At 40.4% G+C, this 21,232-nt stretch overlaps 1 protein-coding gene across 3 annotated transcripts in view; it reads right to left on the bottom strand.

The window, feature by feature from the left end:
• Positions 1 to 21,232, bottom strand: part of dgkg (diacylglycerol kinase gamma) — a 121,315-nt gene that overhangs the window by 44,575 nt on the left and 55,508 nt on the right. For all 3 annotated transcript variants that reach the window (XM_023336820.1, XM_023336821.1, XM_023336822.1), the window contains 14 exons: positions 20,673 to 20,825; positions 19,184 to 19,233; positions 18,796 to 18,870; positions 17,311 to 17,430; positions 16,892 to 17,009; positions 16,398 to 16,486; positions 15,372 to 15,488; positions 13,530 to 13,628; positions 12,232 to 12,342; positions 12,087 to 12,160; positions 9,795 to 9,869; positions 3,912 to 3,997; positions 3,469 to 3,558; positions 1,838 to 1,998 (listed from right to left, as the gene is read on the bottom strand). In XM_023336820.1, coding sequence (XP_023192588.1) covers positions 1,838 to 1,998; positions 3,469 to 3,558; positions 3,912 to 3,997; positions 9,795 to 9,869; positions 12,087 to 12,160; positions 12,232 to 12,342; positions 13,530 to 13,628; positions 15,372 to 15,488; positions 16,398 to 16,486; positions 16,892 to 17,009; positions 17,311 to 17,430; positions 18,796 to 18,870; positions 19,184 to 19,233; positions 20,673 to 20,825 — 1,418 coding nt within the window. The remainder of the gene's footprint in view (positions 1 to 1,837; positions 1,999 to 3,468; positions 3,559 to 3,911; positions 3,998 to 9,794; positions 9,870 to 12,086; positions 12,161 to 12,231; positions 12,343 to 13,529; positions 13,629 to 15,371; positions 15,489 to 16,397; positions 16,487 to 16,891; positions 17,010 to 17,310; positions 17,431 to 18,795; positions 18,871 to 19,183; positions 19,234 to 20,672; positions 20,826 to 21,232) is intronic.

Below are 21,232 nucleotides of genomic sequence, written 5' to 3'. Positions count from 1 at the left end.
ATTTTTTGATAAACTTTTAGCTCTAGGATCAGGTGTTTTTTGTCCATATGGAAATTGGTTTATTTCGCAAAACTGCAATGCAAACACTTTTTTCGCATCATACGAGTCACATGATCAACAACAGGATGTTGCCACTCACCACAACGAAGACGACAACAGGAACTAGTTGGAGGATCAGTGTTGTATGTTTTCTAATGACTTATCGCGTGAACAAACTTATTCACGTATGGTTTTAACTGCGTTTCTTATTTAACAGGAATGGTAATGGTCAGGGACCAGAACCATCCAAACCAGTGGTGTGCTCTCTCCCTACTCATCTCTCTCTCTACACAGAAGACTGCAACCTGGCAGACCTGTGTGTGTATGAGCCTCCTGTTGTACTCACATGACGCCGCTGTCACTGCCAGTAACTTCAGCAGTTCCACCAACAGTACATGTATGCATGTATTACTAATCTGGTTCTGTTGAGGACAACATACTATGTAAGAGCACGTTTTCTCATCGACACGTGGTTGAAAGTCGGTCCTAAATACCATAACTTTAGTTTTAGCGCAATTAACTTTTCTGATTCATGACAACAATAAGTCTGCACCCAGACAGGATGTGGATTGGCTGGTGCACTTGTGTGGTCAGAACCTCCTGTAGATTAACCTGCCCAAGACTCTAGTCATGATGATGGACTTCAGGAGAACAACCCCCCACCATCGAGTCTCCTCACCATTCTCCTCACCAGCCGTTTCTACTGAACACGGTGTCCACTTGGATCGCTTGTGGTTCATAGGAATCCACCTTGCTCTGAAGCTGAGCTGGTCCTCACACAGAAACGGCTTGGAAGCCCAGCAGAGACTTCACTTTCTGCAACAACTACCAAAGGGCATGCTGTGATCTCTTATAAGAGTTTCACTTTCTGAATTAAAACACTGAATTAGTGAAACACATGAACTTCTTGATGATGTTATAATTAAATAGTAAATAGTGAAGGCAATACCTTAAATACAGTCAAGAGTAATGAAGACAAAAGAAGGAGAAATGATTGATTAAGAAAACCTAGAACCTACCCACCACTTCCTCAGGCCTGTGCAGCTAGTGGGGCTAAAAGAGCAGAGCTGTGCTGCGCTGTGATAACTTCATAAGCACCTTGTTTGTCACCTGCATAAATGTCCCTGAGGCCCCAGTAAAGCATCTCTAAGATGGCATAAAATGGTTGCTAAGCAACTGTCACCTGGCAACAGGCTCTTTTCCTCCAATTAAGGGATCAAACATGCCCCAGAGGAAACAGAAACCAACAGACGATTCAACTAATTGTGTGCATCCACACAGATCAACTCATCTGTCTCACAAAGTTTCTACTGAAGTTTTCATGACGAGATCAAAGTGCATCTGGAGCCGTTTACCAGAGTTCAAATCAGCGTTTCCAACAACGTATTTCTGTTGAGCCAAGTGTCGGATCATTGCAGAAGCTTTTCCAGAGTTCAGAAGAGTTATCCTCATTTTTACAGTTGGGCTTTGGAGAACAGTCCAGGGTTGTACAGTGAGTGTGCTTAGTGTTCATAACAGCTGACTGCATTTCATAGGAAAAACAGTATCTGCTGTGTCTTTCTTAAGCTCTCTTAGACTTCTCCTAATTTGATCTCAGTTGTCTAATTGGAAAAGGAAAAGAAAGCTGCGTTCAATATTTATTTTATCTGTTGTTACACAGCCAAGAAAATCATCATTGCTTTTTATACTTTTTAGAAACATCTATTTAGTATCCAGTGTACTAAAGTATGAATACATGTGATGATTACGGCATAAACAGGACACAGAAAATGTGCAGCAGAAGTAAAGTCTGCCTTACCACTCCTATAGAAAAGTAGTTGTTGATGATGCTGTAAGGGACGGGGTCGCCCTTCTCCTCCTTGTCATCAGGAATGATGTCGATGTTCCAGCGGTCCAGTACCACCTCGGTGCTGTGTTCGATGTCCCGCAGAACTTTCATCAAGCTGCTGCCGTCATAGCCTGTCAGGACAGCCACACAGGAAGGAAAAGAAATAACACAAGTAAAAGAAAGTTTGGTAGAAAAGCACCACTTAAAAAAAAAAATTGGGCAATGTAAGAATGTCAGACAGTCGCAAACTATTGTGAAAACCTAAAGGTTTGACCCAAGTCATACATTTAAAAAACACAGTTCTCATACTGACCAATGTCTGCAAACTTTTAAGTTTAAGAAAAGTTACCAAAAAAATCCCAAAACTTTTCTTTTAATATAAATTCATTTATAATTTTCAGAGTTAAACAACCAAAGAAACCAAAAAACAAACAATAGAGCAAAAAATAAATAAATAAAAAAAGACAAAACAGTGACAGCTTACTGGAGTACTGATAAAAGAGGACAAAATATGGTTACACACATCAGTCCATAGTGCATAATCACTTCTCTCACCAAGTTTTCTAGCATTAAGCAAATAAAAATTATCTTGGTAATTCTATCTAAGCTAAAACAAGAAATGATTTTACTTCACAGTGAGAATTTTTTTTTGTCTTTTTATTCAGTGTATGTAAATATCTGTTTTTCAAAATCATTGAGGTAAGAGAATGGAAGTTAGACAAAACCCAGATTCCTGGAAGAGACCATAGATAGACTAGATGATCTGAAATAAGTAAAAATGGAAGAAATATGTACGGGAGCACGTATTTGTTCATATTTTCTGATGATCCTGATGAGGGAAACATTTCCCAGACTGACAGTGGTTTCTAGAAAGGCTTCAGAACACGATTCCAGGAAATGAAAAAGTTGAAAGTGGGAGCTGTTATGGCTAAATTAAAAACTTCACACACACAAAGCACTTGTACTGTAAATTCATTGCCTTGTGTTGATTAATCACAGAACCATGACCTTGTTATATGAAAGCTTGGTTGTGACTACTTTATTGTTGCTGCTGGGAAGATGAGCCCAGCTCTTACTCAGCCTTATGAAAATGTTGTTATTAAGCTTCCAGTTCCAGGGGACTGAGGAGCTCTGCTGATCGGATCATCTTTCAAGGTTGAAGCAGATCAGGCTGAGCAGCATGTGAAAATAAGCAGTTAGTTTTTAGTGGAGAAAACAATACAGTATATGTATGACAGACCTAACCTGATAGATCCCAAATATTACTGGATTCAATTCAGTTCAGTTTATTTAGAATATATAAGACCAATTTACTACACGCATCATCTCAAAGGACTTACCAAAAAACTCATTTCAATCCACATTCAGAATTGATTCTAGTTATTAAACAATGCACTCGAGTTCAGTTTCTTATTCAAGCTGTTAAAGAGGCAGTAACGTGTTTTCCAGGCACATGGTGCCGTTTTACAGCACAATCAAGCAACTACATTACCTTCAGTTATTATGAAAATGATGTGTATATCAAATATGACTTAAAAATGGACTCCGATATGGAGATATCATTACATTACAGTAATGACAAAATCTGAGGAAGTTCTCACCTCCTCCCCAGTGTAAACATCGTGCCAGGTCATTTCCTGTGCCCAGAGGGAGGATGGCCACTGGAGGGTGTCTGGTAAAGTTAGCCTTATCTGCAAGCAGGATGAAGACGAGTCAAACTCTGTTGCGAGTGATGTGTGACACTGAAAGTAAAACCTTAAACAAACTAAAGTTACAGTAATTATTTTGTCATTTAATCACCCCTCCATGAATCGACCATGATGGCAAAAACGATGTTGGCTAAAAACACACAAAGATAAGGTCGAAACACTGACGGAGCTTCCTGCCCTGATGGATTATTATTCCACAGTGGCAAAACAATTTTAATCTCATCTGTAATACCAACAGCAAAAATGGGATTATTGCCTTCAGAGGAGGCCTAATGCTGAATGTTTCCTGTCAAAACACATTGGTGTCTTAAATCAAGAGGTCAGATGTTCAGTACCGATGCAGTCGAGGATCCAGCCCACCGTACCGTCACCTCCACAGGCCAGCACCCGGGAATCTGGGACATCATGGAAAAAGTTGAGCCTGGATGGAAAGGAGATCCGGGAGAATTAAGCAAATGCAGGAAACAGGTGGTCCACAAACATATAGTCAGGAGGGGAAAGTTCCCTAATTCTTACCACCAGATGGATTAGGAAAGCTGTTTACAGGTCAATAATCCGTTGATTGTGTTTCTTGAGGGATTTCTAAGCTCTGGATGATCTAATGAAGAAAGGCTGATGTGTGAGTGTGTGTCCTTCACAGGGACCCTTAATGTGTGTGGGGATACAGCTGCAGGCGTAAGCTTTCCTCCTCTGCCTTCTTTGTTCAGCCGGCTTTGAAAGGGCCACAGGCCCCTTTCGGACCTTACGTCCGGCCGGTCCTGTCCAGAACCGCAGCAGCACAGGCCGTCACAAAGCAGGAAGGAAAGCCTTAAAGGACTCATGAAGTTTGTTGCATTAGCTTAGATTAATTAATGTTCATTTAACTTTGAGCTTTTTGAAATGTGAAATGTGAAGAGGAATAACCTGATAAAAACTCAAACAAATTAATGTCAGCAGTGAGAACAGCTTCTAAACCCAAAACCTTTTCATTAAACTTGAAACCACATATCAGGGGTTACAGTTCTACGGTATTACTGGATTTCATTTAAAGCAAAACTTCATAACAAGATGTAATTTATTTTATATAAAAGACAAACCCCACAGCTGTTCTTATTGCTGCAAAAAATATACATATTCACTGTTACAGCTATTATGGTGTTATGTAGATCAAGTATTTAATGTCATTTTCATATAGACTGTCACTGTCAGTTAGCCGTTCTGATCTGAATAGAGTAAAACGACTGTGGAAAACTCTCAGAGCGCTGATTGGCTGTGCACAGCAACAGGTTGGGGATGGGAGGTGTGGCGTTACACCAGCCTCCATACAGACACGCTTTCTCTTCAAAACGACTTGAACAGTACAGGAGCATTTAGCACCGAAACCAGAACTTCAAAACCATAAAGCAGCTCAGATTCTTTCTCTATTTGCCGTTTGACCTTGTAAAAGACAAAGAGACAAAGACCACACTAGGGGCGTTCATGTGCAAAAACAGATGACTGGCTGGTAAAATGCCAAAAAGAAATGTCAATAACAAAAAAGGTGAAGAGTAAAATGATTACAGTTAGTCCACACGCTCAGCACTCTTAAAGGTGGTGGACAAAAATCTATAGAAAAAAATAAATCACCAAGTTCATTTTTCTAGGATGCCAGAGAATTTGCACACTCACTCAGAGCCAGACTGGCTCAGGCCCTCTGCACACGGCTTTGCCTCAATTCTAACAGGATGTAACAGACGAAACTCGGAACAACTTGGGAAATTCCAGAGCAGTTAAAGAAGTGGCATTTAGCATGCAGGAAACTCACAACTCACTCCACCAGACTGGACACAGCTGTAGAGAGCTAACGCTTTTCAGGTGGTTTGCTTCTCTATAAATCAGATTTTAAAAATACAAAAAGAGCTTAACACTAACGGTGAAAAGAAAGCACACCTGTTTCAGTTTAAGATTTCACACATTAGGACAAACTAATAATCTGATTTTAAGAAGATTCTAAGATCTTTTTAAGTCCACAACAACCCACAGCGTAATGCTTTCAATATGCACTAAATCAAAACAACAAAAAAATCACCTGTTATAGCAGGTAATAGATGGCAAATACATGACATAAGGACCTTTTTAAAAAATCAAATACTAAGAAAATGTACAGTACAGACCAAAAGTTTGGACACAACTTCTCATTGAATTCAATGAGAAAGTGTGTCCAAACTTTTGGTCTGTACTGTACATAAACTTCTGTATTTGAATAAAGTTGAAGAAAATAATCTAAATAATCTCTATCGTAGCATTTTATTAAATCGTTGTGGTGGGATTTGTGGATAAAAAAGGAAAGGTCTTGTCTCTAATTTGGCTATACTTTGGACATTTGAAACAAAAAACTGAATCAATAATTGTCAGTATTGGCTGATAAGAAATGCTTCTATCATGACATGTTTTCAGTCATATTGTTCAGCCTTGCATTATTGGGAGAGTTTTTCTTGAGGCGTTGCAGCTCTCAAGTTTTTTGGTTTTTTTGGTTTTTAAGAAAGAAGAAGAAAAACAAAGAAAAACGGTGAGTGACTGAGGGTCACTGCGCGTAAAGGAAACCCTGTAAATTCTAGACACTAACAGGTACCATAGAATTGCACAAAAATCCGTGAGGGACGGCGGAGTCCCTGCTCGAAATTACGTGAAAGAGGAATATGGAGCCTTGTGCCAGAAGCCCATTAAAATGCTGACTACATCGTTTTAAACTGTGTGATTGTGAGTGGGAGTAAAAATAGCAACAGGTATTTTGCTCCATATAACACAGTAGGAGTGTAACAGGTAAAACCTTCTATGGATTCAAACTCGACTAAAAACCCACCTGTTTATGATTGTATTTGAAACGTAATCAATTACAAATTTATTGATGGAACCTGAATTAATGTCGTGTTTTGATTGTTGATTCCATGTTGCATTGTGTTTCTGTGTTTGATGTGATGTAAAGCACTTTGAAATGCCTTGCTGCTGAAATGTGCTATACAAATAAAATTTGATTGATTGATTGATTAAGATATTGTTAAAAACTACTCAGGAATGTGAACATTAACTAGATGACGGCGGGTGTGTGTGTGTGCGACAGTCATCAGTTCTGTGCGTGTGTTTGTGTGTTGTGATTAGAAAGCGAGTTGTAGTGTTGTGTTTTCTGTCTTGTATCCATTTGTGGAGAGTCAGGGGGCTACAGATGTGAATTAGCTTTACTCTGGTGCAGCACATCAAATGGTGACATTTCTGTTTTAGTTGAACATTGTCACTTTTTAAATAAAGTTCATTATCTTGTGACCCAACCAGTGACTCCACCAAATAGTGACCTGCAGTGTTCTGTCGTCGTGTTCTCAGTCAGAATTTGGGACGTCAGAGAAGTCGGAGCTGAAACGGGCCGGTACCATGTAAAGGTTGAGAGTGGAAATCCCTGAGAACTGAGTCGAGTCGCGCTTAGCATGTGCTGCGTGAAAGCACCAGTTGACTGGTGACCTGTCCAGGGCATACATCCAGCGATAGAGAACATCCAAAGTGAAAAAAGTTTTTTGTTTTTTTTTGCAGTGTACGTAAACATCCAATTTCTACCGTAAATGCAAAGTTTCCATTTATATATGCTCATTAACTATTCCCAACGAATGTTCAGCCATTATTCATCTTGTCCGACCTGTGAGCATCTATTCATATTTAAACAGCCTATATGTTTATCAGGAGCTTAGCAGTGATTTGGTGCTCAGTCCTACAGAGAGGCCCAGGAAGTTGGAGTGCATTCAGAATCTGAGTCCTGCCATGTGAGCAGAGTGAATAAGTGCCCTTATTCATGTGAACTGAGGCAAGCGGCCAAAGCAGCAGGGTTACTGACATAAAGACGTGGTAAAAAAAAACAAAAAACAAACAAAAACCACACAGTGCCACATTTACAGAGTTGCAGCGTGGCGGTGTAGCAACCACATACTGTTGTTTTTCTTCCAGTCGTAGCCTGAAGCAGCAGCAACAATGACACCTCAGGAGTTTCCAACCTACCCTGACAGGATGAGCTCCTTGTGATCCCCTTGGTTCAGATTTAATGTCCAACTGGTCGTATTTAAGAATTTACTTTTAAAGCTTAATTTTGTGTGTGTTCATGTGTTGCTGTTCCTGTTGCCTGAATGTTATGTAAGGCAAACAGCGCTCTCTATAGGCCATGCAGAGAATTTAGAGCAAAGCAAAGTGGAGGAGATGGTCAAATTAAAATGAGCTCCATAACTTCCATTCAGATGATAAGATTTTTTGAAGGGCAACTTTGCTTACAAAGATTTTATAATCTATAATCCCAGATGCATTGGCATTTATGTTTTCAGATCTGTGTGGTTTTTATTTCTGTTTCATTTATTGTTCTTGGTCATTGTGTTTAATTTTGGATATTTCAAATGTCTTCCAGTTCCAGCGTGAGGTGTTCTTTACAAAACTAAAGTTTACTGGTTTTTGAGAAGGCAAACTTGCATTATTATGCCATTAGCAATTTATTGCTTGAAAATGGTCTCAAAAACAACAATGTTATCGTTTATTGCATCAACTTACTGTATTGTGGCAGGCCTATCCAGAAAGTTATTAATCCCAGATGCATTAGCTTCAACAAAAATCTAAACGGATTTTATGAGCATTAAAATAATGACAGTACAGAAAGCTAATTGCACTCCTAAAACAAATCACTGAGAATGAGCCAACTCTCACCTCAGAGTCTGCTGAGCCTGTTGCTAGGGAACCCATGGTAACAGTTGTGGAGGGTTGAGCTGGTGACGGGTTAGCGCGCTCTGTCACAGCACAGCTCATTTCCATTTCTATGTGTTCCAGAGCAGCACTTCCACTTCACCCTCGTACAGTAACAGCAGCTAGAGAGCGGCCAGTAAGACAGAATGCCAGGACAAACTGACCAGCTCTACAGACAATGACACAACCACTGAGACTCCAGGGTAAAGCTGCAGCGTAGAAATGAATTCTACACTGTTAAATTGTAATTCAAGTCTGATTGACCAAATTTCAGCTCCACCAGCAACAGCTACATTCCCCATTTTTTTCAATTTTATTGGCCAATTTTTTTTTTTTTACCATTCTTGACTTGTGATCAGGGGTTGAGCAAAACCATTTCAATGGCCACAAATGGCCCCCACACCATACTTTGGACACCACCTAGTGATGTTGAACTTTTGTAGAACGTTTTGATGGAAAACGGAATCTTGCTGTTTCATCCAGCTGAGCATTGAGCCAGGCCTTTCCTCACGCTAAAATCATTTTTACCCAGATCTTGGCTCTGCTAAGTTGATTTCATCTAACAATAACCCTATATTGATATAAAAATTCACTAATGGCGACAGATGATGGGCAAAGCTTTCAGATCCTGAAAGTATCTTTTTATGTCTTTTCAGTGACCACATAACAATACATTTCTTACATCAGATTAACTATAATTCTCTTGACCTGCGGTGACATTCCACTCAGAATCTTCCAATAACCTATCAGAGTAGCACAGCCCTCATGTCTGATGGCACGTGTATCTTTCCAGCACTTTTTATCTCCTGGGGAGCTGCGTGCGTCACCGAGTCGTTCTTCATACACGAGGCTCCAGAGGGCAGTAGCTCTGCTTGTCGTGACTGAGTGAGACGCCCTTAAGGTGAAGCATTTACAGCCTCTCTGCTACGCAGAGCGGCACCAGAATTCATTTCAAAGTACACCATGTGCTCAGCTCTCACATATGCACGCGTCTCTGTGTGCACTAAGAGGTAAAAACAATCCGACGGCGGTAACGCGGCGTTCCTCTTCAACCTACTGCAGATTAGTCTGACCTGACAGAGCGAGGAGGGAACAGAACTGTAGATTCAGCACTCACCTCCTAAATCTGCTTCACTACACAATATAACCTTCAGCTGAAAAAGAGTTTTGTTTCTTTTGTCCACTACTAATTGTTAGAAAGCTGACTTTAGTTATTTCCTGATGGTGCATTAAGGCCATTGTGGATGGAAAAAAAAGTCAAAAGTAAATTTCAGCCAAAAAACTCATTCATTATCAGATTCATCTCAGACACTTGCTAGAAAAAAACATCTGAAATTTCTGAATTTCAAAAGTTTAAAGATTTTTTCTAGAAAATTTCTGAGATTATTCACAAATTTACTCCTCCTTTTTCTATCTACAATGGTCTTAATACGCCATGGTAAACGTAAACCAGCAATAAACAGACAATGTAAAGTTGACTGTAGCAGACTCACCCGTTCATGGGGCCTCCGTGCTCCAGTGTGTACACCTGTCTGGGGTTTAGCAGGTACCTGAACTTTCTGAGGACACTGGAGAAAAACCACAACATGAAGGAACATGGATTAAGCCTTCTATACACAAATATTAGCTCAGATGTAAATGACTGGGTTAATATTCAATTATAAGAAGCTGGTTGGATGCATTGTGTGAATTGTTGGACGTGCAACATTTTGTTGCCATCAGACGCTGCAGTAAATTTATTGTAGATTTAATGATGAAGTGAACACAAACATTAGTACATTCATAGCTTAGCAGAAGTGGGTAGTAACTTACATTCACTCAGTTATGTTTACTTGAGTAACGTTTTGGGAAAAAAAATTACTTTTAGTAGTAATTGCAGTAGTAGGTCTTACTTTTACTTGAGTAATATTATTATGAAGTATCACTACTTTTACTTGATTAAAATTTCTGACCTCTCTACCCACTATGAGTACACACCCTCCCACCCCCGACACACACACACACACACACATCACCTGTGGAATAGTATTAGTTTCACAAGTTTTATTTAGAAAAAAAGAAAAGATTCGAAAAGTTTTTCTGCCTGAATTTATTTTACTGTTGCTTCATGTATTAATTATTTCATCAACATTCCCTAAAATAACAGAATTTGTGCACTAAAGTAAATTTTTCTCCATCTGATGACTTCTTCTGTTACTCGGTACTTAAGTAGCCATTTTACAAAATACTTTTTTACTCTTTCCTGAATAACTTCTTGGACAACTACTTTTTACTTTCATTTGAGTAAAAGTATATTGAAGTAGTACCACTCTCACTCTCCCCCTCTCTGCAGTCTGGGTGCAGGCAGGGCGGACAGAAAGGTTTCAAGCTAAGCCCATCCTGTGATTCATGATCATTTTACACGACTTTATCAGTCTTTACTACTTTGCTTCAGTTCATTGATGTTAATGAACATAGTTTTTTTTCTTTCACAGCCCACATCATCACTCCTCCACCACTATACATAACAGTTGCTCGGTTTCCAGCAAACATGCTGGTGTGCATTATGGCTGAACATCTCAACTATGGTGTCTTTTCTTATTTGTTTATCAATAAATTACATAATGTTGTTAGCATCATATACATCTTGCATAATTACACAGCATCTCGGACTTTCTTTCTTTTTTTTTTACATGTAAAACACCATACAAACTAGAACAGAGAGAATAAAAAGAAGAAAAAGGGTGGATGGGGGAGAGGCTAAAAGTAATAAGAGTATTTTATCTATCTCTTTAACTTAGTGACATGGTGATTAATTAAATTATCCTACACATTCAGAAGGTAACTTTAGTCTCTTTTGACCAAACAGTATTGTTTCATAAGTCTCGTGCTTCGTTCGGAACGTTGCCACCCTAGTTTGTGTTTCCCTGTTTCACTCCAGATGAATGAAGCCCAGCAGGTTGTTCAATATGTCACACATTTATCACTCCTGCTGTATCACTGCACTGGACTGTAATTAATGTCAGTTCCTTAATTAGATGAAATTCATTCGGGTGATGGAAGGTGAACTTTGACCCCTCTCTCAGGTATTCTGCAGCCTCTTACAGGTTTTCTTCCAGGAATTCCTATTATGACTAGAACTGACATTATTTATTATGGTCTGCTCCCCATAACAAATGATTCAGTGTGTTGCTCGGTAGGCTTTTTTTTTTTCTTTTCTTTCTGAGATTTCCTGTTAATTTTTTTTTTCCTAAAGGGCAAGCACTTATTTAAATGTCATGAAAATTTCACAGATAAAAATAGAACAACTGTTGTCCTGGTAAATCTCTTTTACTCTTATTTGCCCATTGATAGAGAATAACTGGCTTTCTCATTGTACAGTAAGAAAAAGTGTGTTGCCGGGGCAACACGCTTGCTAGAAAGAAAAGCAGCAGGTTCTGATTGGTCATGATTGCTGGGAGCTTTGTGGCAAATGAGGCGAGAATAAAAGCCTTTATTTCCAGCACTCCACCTTTAAATGGCGACATTCAGAGCCACAGTTTGGTCCCATTTCAAATGTAATAAGATATTTGCACTAGAAACTAGACAAAGATGACTTGGTAAGATTTTGTGTTTTTGTGGTGATGGGGTTGAATACTTTATGTATGCATAAAGTATGCATACATAAAAGGCGTGTTTAATTACTGCTGTGTTACAGACTGAGTAACACAGCAGTAAAACAGAGTAACACTGGTTTGCCAGTGGTCACCAATAAACTGACGTGTTAGATTTGGAAACATGGCCGCCGGCGATGAGGTCAAACTCACCGCTCCCCCTGCCTCCCTCCACTCTTAGGGTTGACCAGGACCAGGAGGGGGTGTGTTCCTGGGAGAGGGGTGATCTGCAAGCAGGAAACACACACTCTGTTTAACCTGCTACCTGCCTTCAACCAACCAGTGTGAAGATGAGTACCTGCAGTGCCTGCCTGTCTACAGAAGGGAACTTAAATGTCTTGCTGGCGTCGTCAGGGCTGGCGTTGGGAGTGGAGTCGCTCTCCCGGTGCTTCGCCATGGAATGACGATCCTGTGGAGAACAGAAGAGCTGACGGACTGTGGAGGAAATAGTAAATGGGTCAGCAGGTGCCCGAGTCTTGATATAAGGCATGAAATCTCCAATGATGAGATAAACAGCATGCATATAATCAATGTGTCGTTGTTGGAGGGGATGGAGGAGGTTTGACGGCAGAGTCCAGAAATAGAGTCAAAAGCCAGCGTGAAATGAAAGGCAGGTGGTCACAAGTTTCATCCTGAGATGTTTGAGGAAAGTTGTGATGACTGCAGCTGTTTAATGCTGCTGAGACGTTCACTTTGAACGCTCACCGCTGAACGGACTGGCACAGAACATCCTGCTGATTTGATTTTCTATGACTTTTTTTTCGTATGAATGTACTGAAAGGCCACAATGGTCTACAGTACGAGAGTAGTTAGATACTCTGAACTGAAAACAGTTTTTGAACCAACTTTAAAGAAATACTTTAATTTGCTACAACTAATTGTATTTTGCTTAAGCTTTGACTGATTTGATTTCTAATCAAATCAGAGTTATATTGGGAAGAAAGTCCTGCAGGAGTTTGGAGTGTCTCCTGTTTTCTCTACACTGAAAAAAGAAAACAGGAGGTTCAAACTTAAAAAAAATTAAGTTAATTTGTAACAAGTAATCAAACCAAGTTTATCCAAGTAAATACAAGCTCATTAAGTTGTCATGTTAAACAAATGTAAACAAATGTAATCTGACTAACTTGATTACATGTAACAAATTGACCCGTCTCTTCTAAAGTTGGAGCTCAGATCTCTTTCTTCAGTGTATCGTCTGAGTTTTGCACTTTTAGTATTTTCAATCTGTCCCATATTTGTTCTCTGTTATTGATGCTTTTTGGTAAACAACATGACCTGAATTGTGAATTAGTCACCACAGAACAAAATTGCAAATTTAGTTTTACAGCGCCCCTGCTGGAGAGAATATGAAACAGTCACATTATTCTTGTTTGTACGTTTTTTGTGTTGTTTTTTTTTAGACTTCTGGACTTGAGTTCAGATTTTTTTTTTTTTTTTTACATGAGGAAACCAGAATCTGCCCCTGATAAACACATTTTATCAAATAAAACCTACACCTTTTAATAGACTGACTGTATTTTACTATGTTTGGCTCTGCAGCAACAGTTAAAGTTTTTCTTGCCCTCCTTTCATGATATACAGCGGAACGGTTCTCACCAGCACCGCAGGACAGATGTATGACGGCAGCAGGGTGTGGTCCTTCAGGCTCCCTCCGTCACACTCAGGCTTCACATGGGACGCACACTTGTTATGGTACTGCGGTGGACAGGAGAAGGAGAACCATAAGGACTGTAGGCGTCTTCCATCTGACACTCTGCGTTAAGTCATTCAGTCAGTCAAAGTGACAGCATGGCTGCTCGGTTTATCAGCCACGGAGGGTCGATGAAAACGCCCCGCGCGCCATGCTGAAGCAGGAGCAGGTGTTTGGTTTGCTTGGTCTAAACTTTTACCTCACATCACGGACAACAGTGTCACCTAGTGGAACCAGGACGCAATGACACATGTGAAACGCGAAGGTAGAGTTAAAAATAAAGATCGAGCAGCTCTGAACAACTTTCGCTCTTATTTTGTAAGTTTGTTTTAGACGTAGCTAAATAAAGTCATTTTATTTGACTTTATTTATTGAGGATGAGCTCAATGACTCTGGTATGACCCTAGCCTGTCTCCATGTCTAAAAATAGCTCATAAACTGAGCTCTTCAGAATTTACTGCCACTGTTACATCATCATGGTGGAGCCTCGGCCAAGTGGACTCTCCTCTCAGCACTAAATTCTCTTCAGCAGTTTTATAGTTTAATTAATGTACAAATGAGCTAAGAATACTCTGTCTGTACTAGTTAAGCAGACTCCTCATTATCTTCATTTTAATTATTAGGTAATATTGGTACCGAAAAATACCACTAAAGAACATTACAGAAGTTTTTCTTATGAAACCAACAAGTTTAAATTTGAATTTGAACCATGGCTAAGTGAACGCCAGAAGTAGCGCCGTTTGCTACAAACCATACAGGGCACACAGAAGAAGAAAGACCAGAAATCTGCAAAAACTATGGAGACCCAGGCATGACCATAAGGACTTCTCTCCAATGTTTTTATTATCATATTAAATACGGACATTCTAGATTAAAATGTCATGGTTTGTGTTTTTTTAATTATATTTTTTTAATTGAAGGGGAGTATAAAAAAATGTGATGCGCAAAATTTTATTAATTATATTTTGTATTTTTGACTAAAAATGTATCCTTATCGACAGCAAAGAATATATATATATTTATTTATTTATTTATTTTTTCCTGACATAAACTGACCAATACCGCCATCTGTATTTCTTTTGGTGTAATAATACTTGCTATAAGAACCGTGAGATCAAGTCATATTCATATGTTAGAATGACCTAGTCAAAGTTTAGACTGTCCTGTGTGTGCCTCTAAGTCTTCTCTTGTTGTCGTTGTATCAGTCTTCAGATGGTTTGGTCTGCTCTGGATTCCCAGAACCAAACACGGAGAAACATCATTCAGTTTTTACGCTCTTCTAATCTGAAACAAATGTCCAGAAAACTGCAAAACTGCTGAAACACAGAGTTCCTCTAATTAAAGGCTGAAAGCCCCATTTGTTTAGAGCTGTCTATGATTAATAAAAAACATAATTAAAAAATCACCTGTGTTTCAAGACTTACTTTTCCACTGCAAAGTAATCATTTTTACTCATTTGTTGTTTTATTTTCCTTGTAATCATGTAAGGCAGTTTGTTTAGGGTGGTAGCATGATAAAGTATGATATTGTTAAAGGTGGATAACTCATTTTTCGTTCTCTAAATAAGCAGTTTTGCTTTTGGTATTACACACATACCTTTAATGTTTATGATGCTCCAACATTTCTACAAATTTCTGTTACATTGCATCTGTAGTTGCTTCTATCTGCCTCTGGGGGGCAGTGGTCATGCTCCTGTTTATCTAATTAGGCCTGTGTTAGAGTAGAATGCGACATGGTGGGCGACTCACCGTGGCCTGACACCAGACACAGTGCAGGCCTGTCAGGCTCTGGTAGCACTTGATGCTCCTGTAACAGCGCTCGCACTTCAACGGACAGTTCCCCTCTATCCAAACATGCTGCATAACCTGGAGCAGAGCAGAGACAGTCACATGATGACTCATTACGTTATCGCAAATGTTATGATTTCAGGACTCACTGCCTTTTGGAGCCACCGCATTTTGGCCACACTGACATCAAACGATTTTACGTAATGAAACTGAGTTGATATTATACATTTTCAATAAATCCAAATGGTCCTGTCATTTAACTTGGCAAAATACCACTATAATTAACCATCTGATGATTAGGACATACAATCGAATGATCAGAGTGTTTGGTTTCATAGAGGATCCCAAACCATTTTTAGCTAATCTGTAGCTAGACTGACCCTGCAGCTGTCCACACCTTTTTTTTCACAGTCTAAGCATTAAAGGTTTTTCCAAAAGACAGTACCACTGCAAATTTCAAACCTCCATTTACAGCTTCATGGCCTTTACAAACACACACCACTTGAAGAGGCCATGTTCTGTGGCATTGCCCACTTACATTAGCCTGGCAAAAACATTCAATATTTGAAAGTGTGGCCAACACAGATTGAATGGCTTCATTCACTTCCTCTGCTCCTATTACCAAACTACAACCACGGCAGACTATAATTTCATTATTGTTCACAGCTTCTCCTTCTGTCCACTGATCGACCCAGTAGAAATTCTACAGGGGGAATCCAAGTCAATGGGAGAAATCCCAGACGGAGGACTGAAAGGAGGTAAGAATCGAAGGGAATTGCACAGGAAGGCAGTGGCCAGGCCACACTGACATAGATTCAGCATAGATTCTGGGTTTGCTATCAACCACAACTGACAGCATTGCTGTTAAACTTAATGTCCCAAGGTGATTCAGAAACATCTGGGACCCAAGACCTTGAGAAGCAAGTCAGAGTTCATGGTTCTTGAACCATCAGAACAAACTTATTCTCACGTTGTGTTTGCACTTACATTGGTGTGCCTGCGGGACTTAGCGTAGGTGCTGATGCAGGCATCGATGTTTTTGGACACACAGCGTTCGTGCACCGTGTACTTGCATGCTGCAGGACGACAGGAAGCTGCTGCATTAGCCAGGGCTCGCTCTTCACAAACACAGATCCAACATGGCTGGGAGGTAATTTCATTTACAGCTGACCACATTAGCAATCAGTTCAGACAGTAAGTGAGTGCATGCATTCATAGGCCCTAGGGGCACAGCCTGGGAAACTCAATAATGAAAATACACATAATCACATTGCTGATCCTTCTCTAATGATGGTTGCAAGGACGCATAATTGAAAGCAACAGTGAGTCAAAAGCATTTAGGCACAAAGCATAAAATACTTTGAATTAAGCTGGCTGCAGGAAGTGAAGGAGATAAAGATGGAGGAGGAGATAAAGAGAGGAAAAGACAAGAGGCAGCAGGAGACGCAGACGGACAGTGATGGGGTGAGAGAGAGGCTCACAGGAGCAGCAGAGGCCCTGCTTGCGGACGCCCAGCAGCACGGTGTGGCAGTAGTTACAGAAGGCTGGTTTGTTGAAGTGCTTCAGACGCCAAACATGCTGCCCGTCCTCCTGCATGTTCTGCCGTATCACAACAGAACACAGAATTATTTCAGCTCCTTCTCTGGGCATTCAATACTATCATGTAACACCTGGTCGAGACAAACAGAGACTCTAAAACCAACAGGACACAAGGCATCATGTCAACATTTTCTTCTCATTTAGCAGAGCACAAATCTGGAAGAGTTGACGCTAATAAAACGGTTGACTCATTTTAGAAGTTTTACATTCCAGATGACAAATGGCTGACAATGAAGATAAGTCTGTTGTAAATGTCATATTATTTTATGTCTTTTTATTGAAACGTGACAGCAAAACGTACCGCGTCCATTCCCAGCAGGACCAGTAAAGGGATGGTGGTGAGGCCTCCTCTAATCCACTCCTCCAGTGTGACCGTCCCGTCCTGGTTAAGATCGATCTCGTTCATCATCTCCTTCAGTATCTGAAACAAGCAACATAAATCCACTTATTTTAATTGGTTAAGGTCAACTTTGTAATTCGTTAATGCACCCAAAAATTCTCTGGAGTTAGTTTAAATGAATGTTAGTGAAACCTTGACCAGAGTCAAGTTGCATTCACTCATCTTTTTCAATTAAATGCAATGATAGGATTTACAGTGAAGCATTATGATCTCCGGATGCTGGAAGCTGGTGAGGCTGATGGGATTTGATGGGACTGAGGGGGAAACACTGGAGGAAAGTCTGACAGAAGATGCAGAAAACCTGGGGCTGGTGTGGAGATGAATCTGCCATCAGGGCATACTGCCAGAGCTACAACGGTTTGAATCCAAAAGTACTCATGTGTTAGAGCAGCCTAGACAAAGTCCAGACAAGACAAGAACTAAAAACTGATAGTCACAAATGTTTTCTATCCAATCTGACAGAGGTGCTGTGAAAGGAGAAGGGAAAACCATTCTGTTTCTAAAGCTGGAGTAGCTAACTTTATAAGCAATATGTTTTTACACTATGTTAAAACCGTCACCATGTTGTTACACTATACAGATAATCTGTGAAAGAAACAATTTACTATTAGAGGAAAACTGTTAATCGGTGGCCAGGCTAACTAGCCTTAGCATTCATTTCTGCCCTTGGAAACTAGCTGTAGCATAGCAGAGAGCGATGGGGAGGGTATGAGCAGCTTGTACACAAGCATGAATGACAGCGCTTCCTCCTGGCTCTCTGATTGGTTGTTTCTGACAGAGCGATGCGTTTCTGCAGGTGGCTGTATGACAACAGGGAGGAGGCAGAGGAGCTCCATTTTTTCAGATTATCTGTCTCATGTTATAATGTAGGATAGTGACCATTTTAACAACTGTGCAAAAAAAATTGTTTATGAAAGTTACATACTGCGACTTCAAGGCAATTCTCTTTCAAAATGATTCTAAAAGTGCAGAGCAGAGTGCAGGCTAGCTAATGTTAGCTTTTACAGGAGCAGATTCTGCACAATAAGCATTTACACCTCTGAATTCAGCAGCAATAGTGATGAATATCTGAAGCAAATTCCTGTCAACACTCTAGACATCATTGGACTTGCAATGATATTTTAGAAGCAGGAATTTACTGTTTACTGCTTTTTAGTTTTAAAAGAAATTAGATTGTGACTATTATAATAGTGACATGCCATACATGACACTATTAAATGCTGGCATTAATATCATGATATTAGTGCACGAAATCATGATATTTTACTGTCATAAGGCTCATGTGGGCCTATAGCTTCTTGTAATGCATCAGCTGATGCTTCTGCTGGTATTCAGAAACAAACAGAGCCTGGACCTGCTGCAGTGAAGTGTGTGTTTTTTTCTGACCGGCCGTAGCTCTGTTGAATCCCACTCCAGATACTCGGCCACGTGGACCATCTGATTGATGATGTGATCCAGCTCCTGGACAAACAAAAACACATGAAAACCTGCACCTTCACCCTGGTCTCTATGTTTCAGTGCGGACGCTGCCGCCGCTGGGATCGTTTCATTGCAGTGTGCAACATTTTCCTCCGTTTATGTGATCGCTTCAGCAAGCGGCTCGCATTAAACCAGCCAGATCCATTAAGAAAGATCTTATGTAAACATTCAGAGTTCACATGGTGTTCAGGTTTCTATTCCTGGAGCTGCAGGGTGCTCGGGGCAGACACCCCCCCCCCCCACACACACACAACAGACACAGAGCAGAAGGACAGTGACAAGATTATCCACTCACTGAGTTGTCCAGGAGCCCGTTGCCGTCTGTGTCGTACAGTCGGAACATGACTGGGGGAAAACAAGAACAGAGACCCTGTTAGAAACTGGAGCCTTTTCCTTTGGACTCTGAAGATGTGGAGAGTGCCGCTTCTCCAGCAGGCACTCTGGAGCGCAGAGCGCTCCAGAGCGCAGAGCGCTCCAGAGTGCCTGCGCAGAGATTAGCCCCGTCACAAGGCCTCAGACAGAAGTCAGTCGGGTTCAGGAGGGCTTAGGCATGTCAGCGACCGGCCCCATGAGGAAGGCGTTAGTCGAGGCTCCAGGGAGGAAGGAGCTGAGCTTCATACGTCTAATTATACTGAAAAATCAGTTATCGCTGCCTCAAACGAAGTCCAGAAACACCCAAACAATGGACAAACAAAATCACAAGTTTAACAACACAGGGGAAAGATAACATTAATACATAATAATAAAAGATTTTTTTGCCTCCTGAATGTAAATCTAACATCTATCTGTCTGTCCATCTGATTTCTGTTGGTTTAACTGACCCGTTTTCAAACAAATCCAACTTTATTTTTGTGGAGAGAAACTTTTAAAACAGAATCTTTTTTCTCCTCTTCTAGTATTATGACTGACAAAATTAGAATCATAATAGTATTAACAAAAAGCCTAAATCCTGTTGAGAATACAAACAGATACAATCAAACACATTTGAAGACAAATCTGCCCTTGTTGTCTGTGCTGTGAATCCACTAAAGGCTCCACATCCCCAGAACCAGAACCAGACATGGAGAAGCAGCATTCAGCTTCTATGCACCACAAATCTGGAACAAACTTCCAGAAAACTGCAAAACAGCCAAAACACTGAGTAGCTTTAAACCTAGACTAAAACCCAACTGTTCAGAGCTGCTTTTGAACCATAATAAATGAAACATTGCCCAGCATATTTGATGTGTATTGTTGATTTTGATGATGTCACTCATCAAAATGTAATATTTGTTACTGGTTTTCTCAATTGTTGACTGTGTGGTGTTTTCATGACTTTGTATTTTTGTGTTTTAGGCTGTTAAACACTTTGAACAGCCTTGTTGCTGAACAGTACTTTACAAATAAACATGATTGAACTTGACATATTGTACATTTAATATATCCTCTATTTAATAATCATCTGTCCACTTTATTTGGCATTGACAGAAATCCTAAAATATTACAACTCACATGATTTAGGTCTATGAGTTTTATATAAAAGATAATGTTTGCAAAACAGTTTTTCCAAAAAGAAAGAAAGGAAAGATCTTTGGGCCCTCTCCAAAACTGGGACCCTGGGCTACGTTTTAAAGTCTGGCCCCCATCTCAGATGTAAGGTCATCAGGAGCTCCTGATGACCACAGCTCATCGATGAGCTGGAGTGTGCGTCTGCAAGGCCAACAGAATCAGTGACAGGACAGTGTTTCCTGCATAGTACAGAATTTTGTGGGTGTGTTTTAGATAGCAAGAGAACTGCCACTTACACTCCAGCTTGTCCTCTGGCGTCCCCCTTTCCAGCAGCGAAAGGTAGCAGACAATGTCCTTAAGAAAGACCACCTGAAGGGACGTCTGTGGGGAGTCTTTCTGAGGCGACGGGCTCTTCTGCAGGGAAACTTGCTTCTCAGAGTTGTTCTCCTCTGTTGGCGCACAACACAAACCTTCAAAGCTACTCGCGGCATCCATCACTGTCTGTGCTGTGATGCAGCCCCTCTGCTTCAATTAATGAGGCGCGTAGAGCGAGAGCAGCAGTAAATTACACATTCAGGCATTAGTGTGACAGCTTTAGAGAGGTGTGAGCTCTGCATAGCGTAGAGACGAAACAGAGCTGTGGAGAGTGGGCCGACAAGACACTATTCACAGGACTAGAAGGGGCAGTAAGGCCACACAACAATACGGCATTGTGTGAAAGGATGAACCAAGACTTGCTGCTACTAAATGCAACAAGTCAAGTTACGGTAGTCAGCTGCCATTTTATGATGTTAAAAAGTGACATATTGTTTATGAAATTATTCTTGCAAAGACTTTTGTAGTCATCCGCAGCTTT

This window comes from Xiphophorus maculatus, chromosome 7 (genome assembly GCF_002775205.1).
Source record: "Xiphophorus maculatus strain JP 163 A chromosome 7, X_maculatus-5.0-male, whole genome shotgun sequence".
NCBI classification, from domain to species: Eukaryota; Metazoa; Chordata; class Actinopteri; order Cyprinodontiformes; family Poeciliidae; genus Xiphophorus; species Xiphophorus maculatus.
This window is presented reverse-complemented; position numbering and strand designations above follow the sequence as displayed.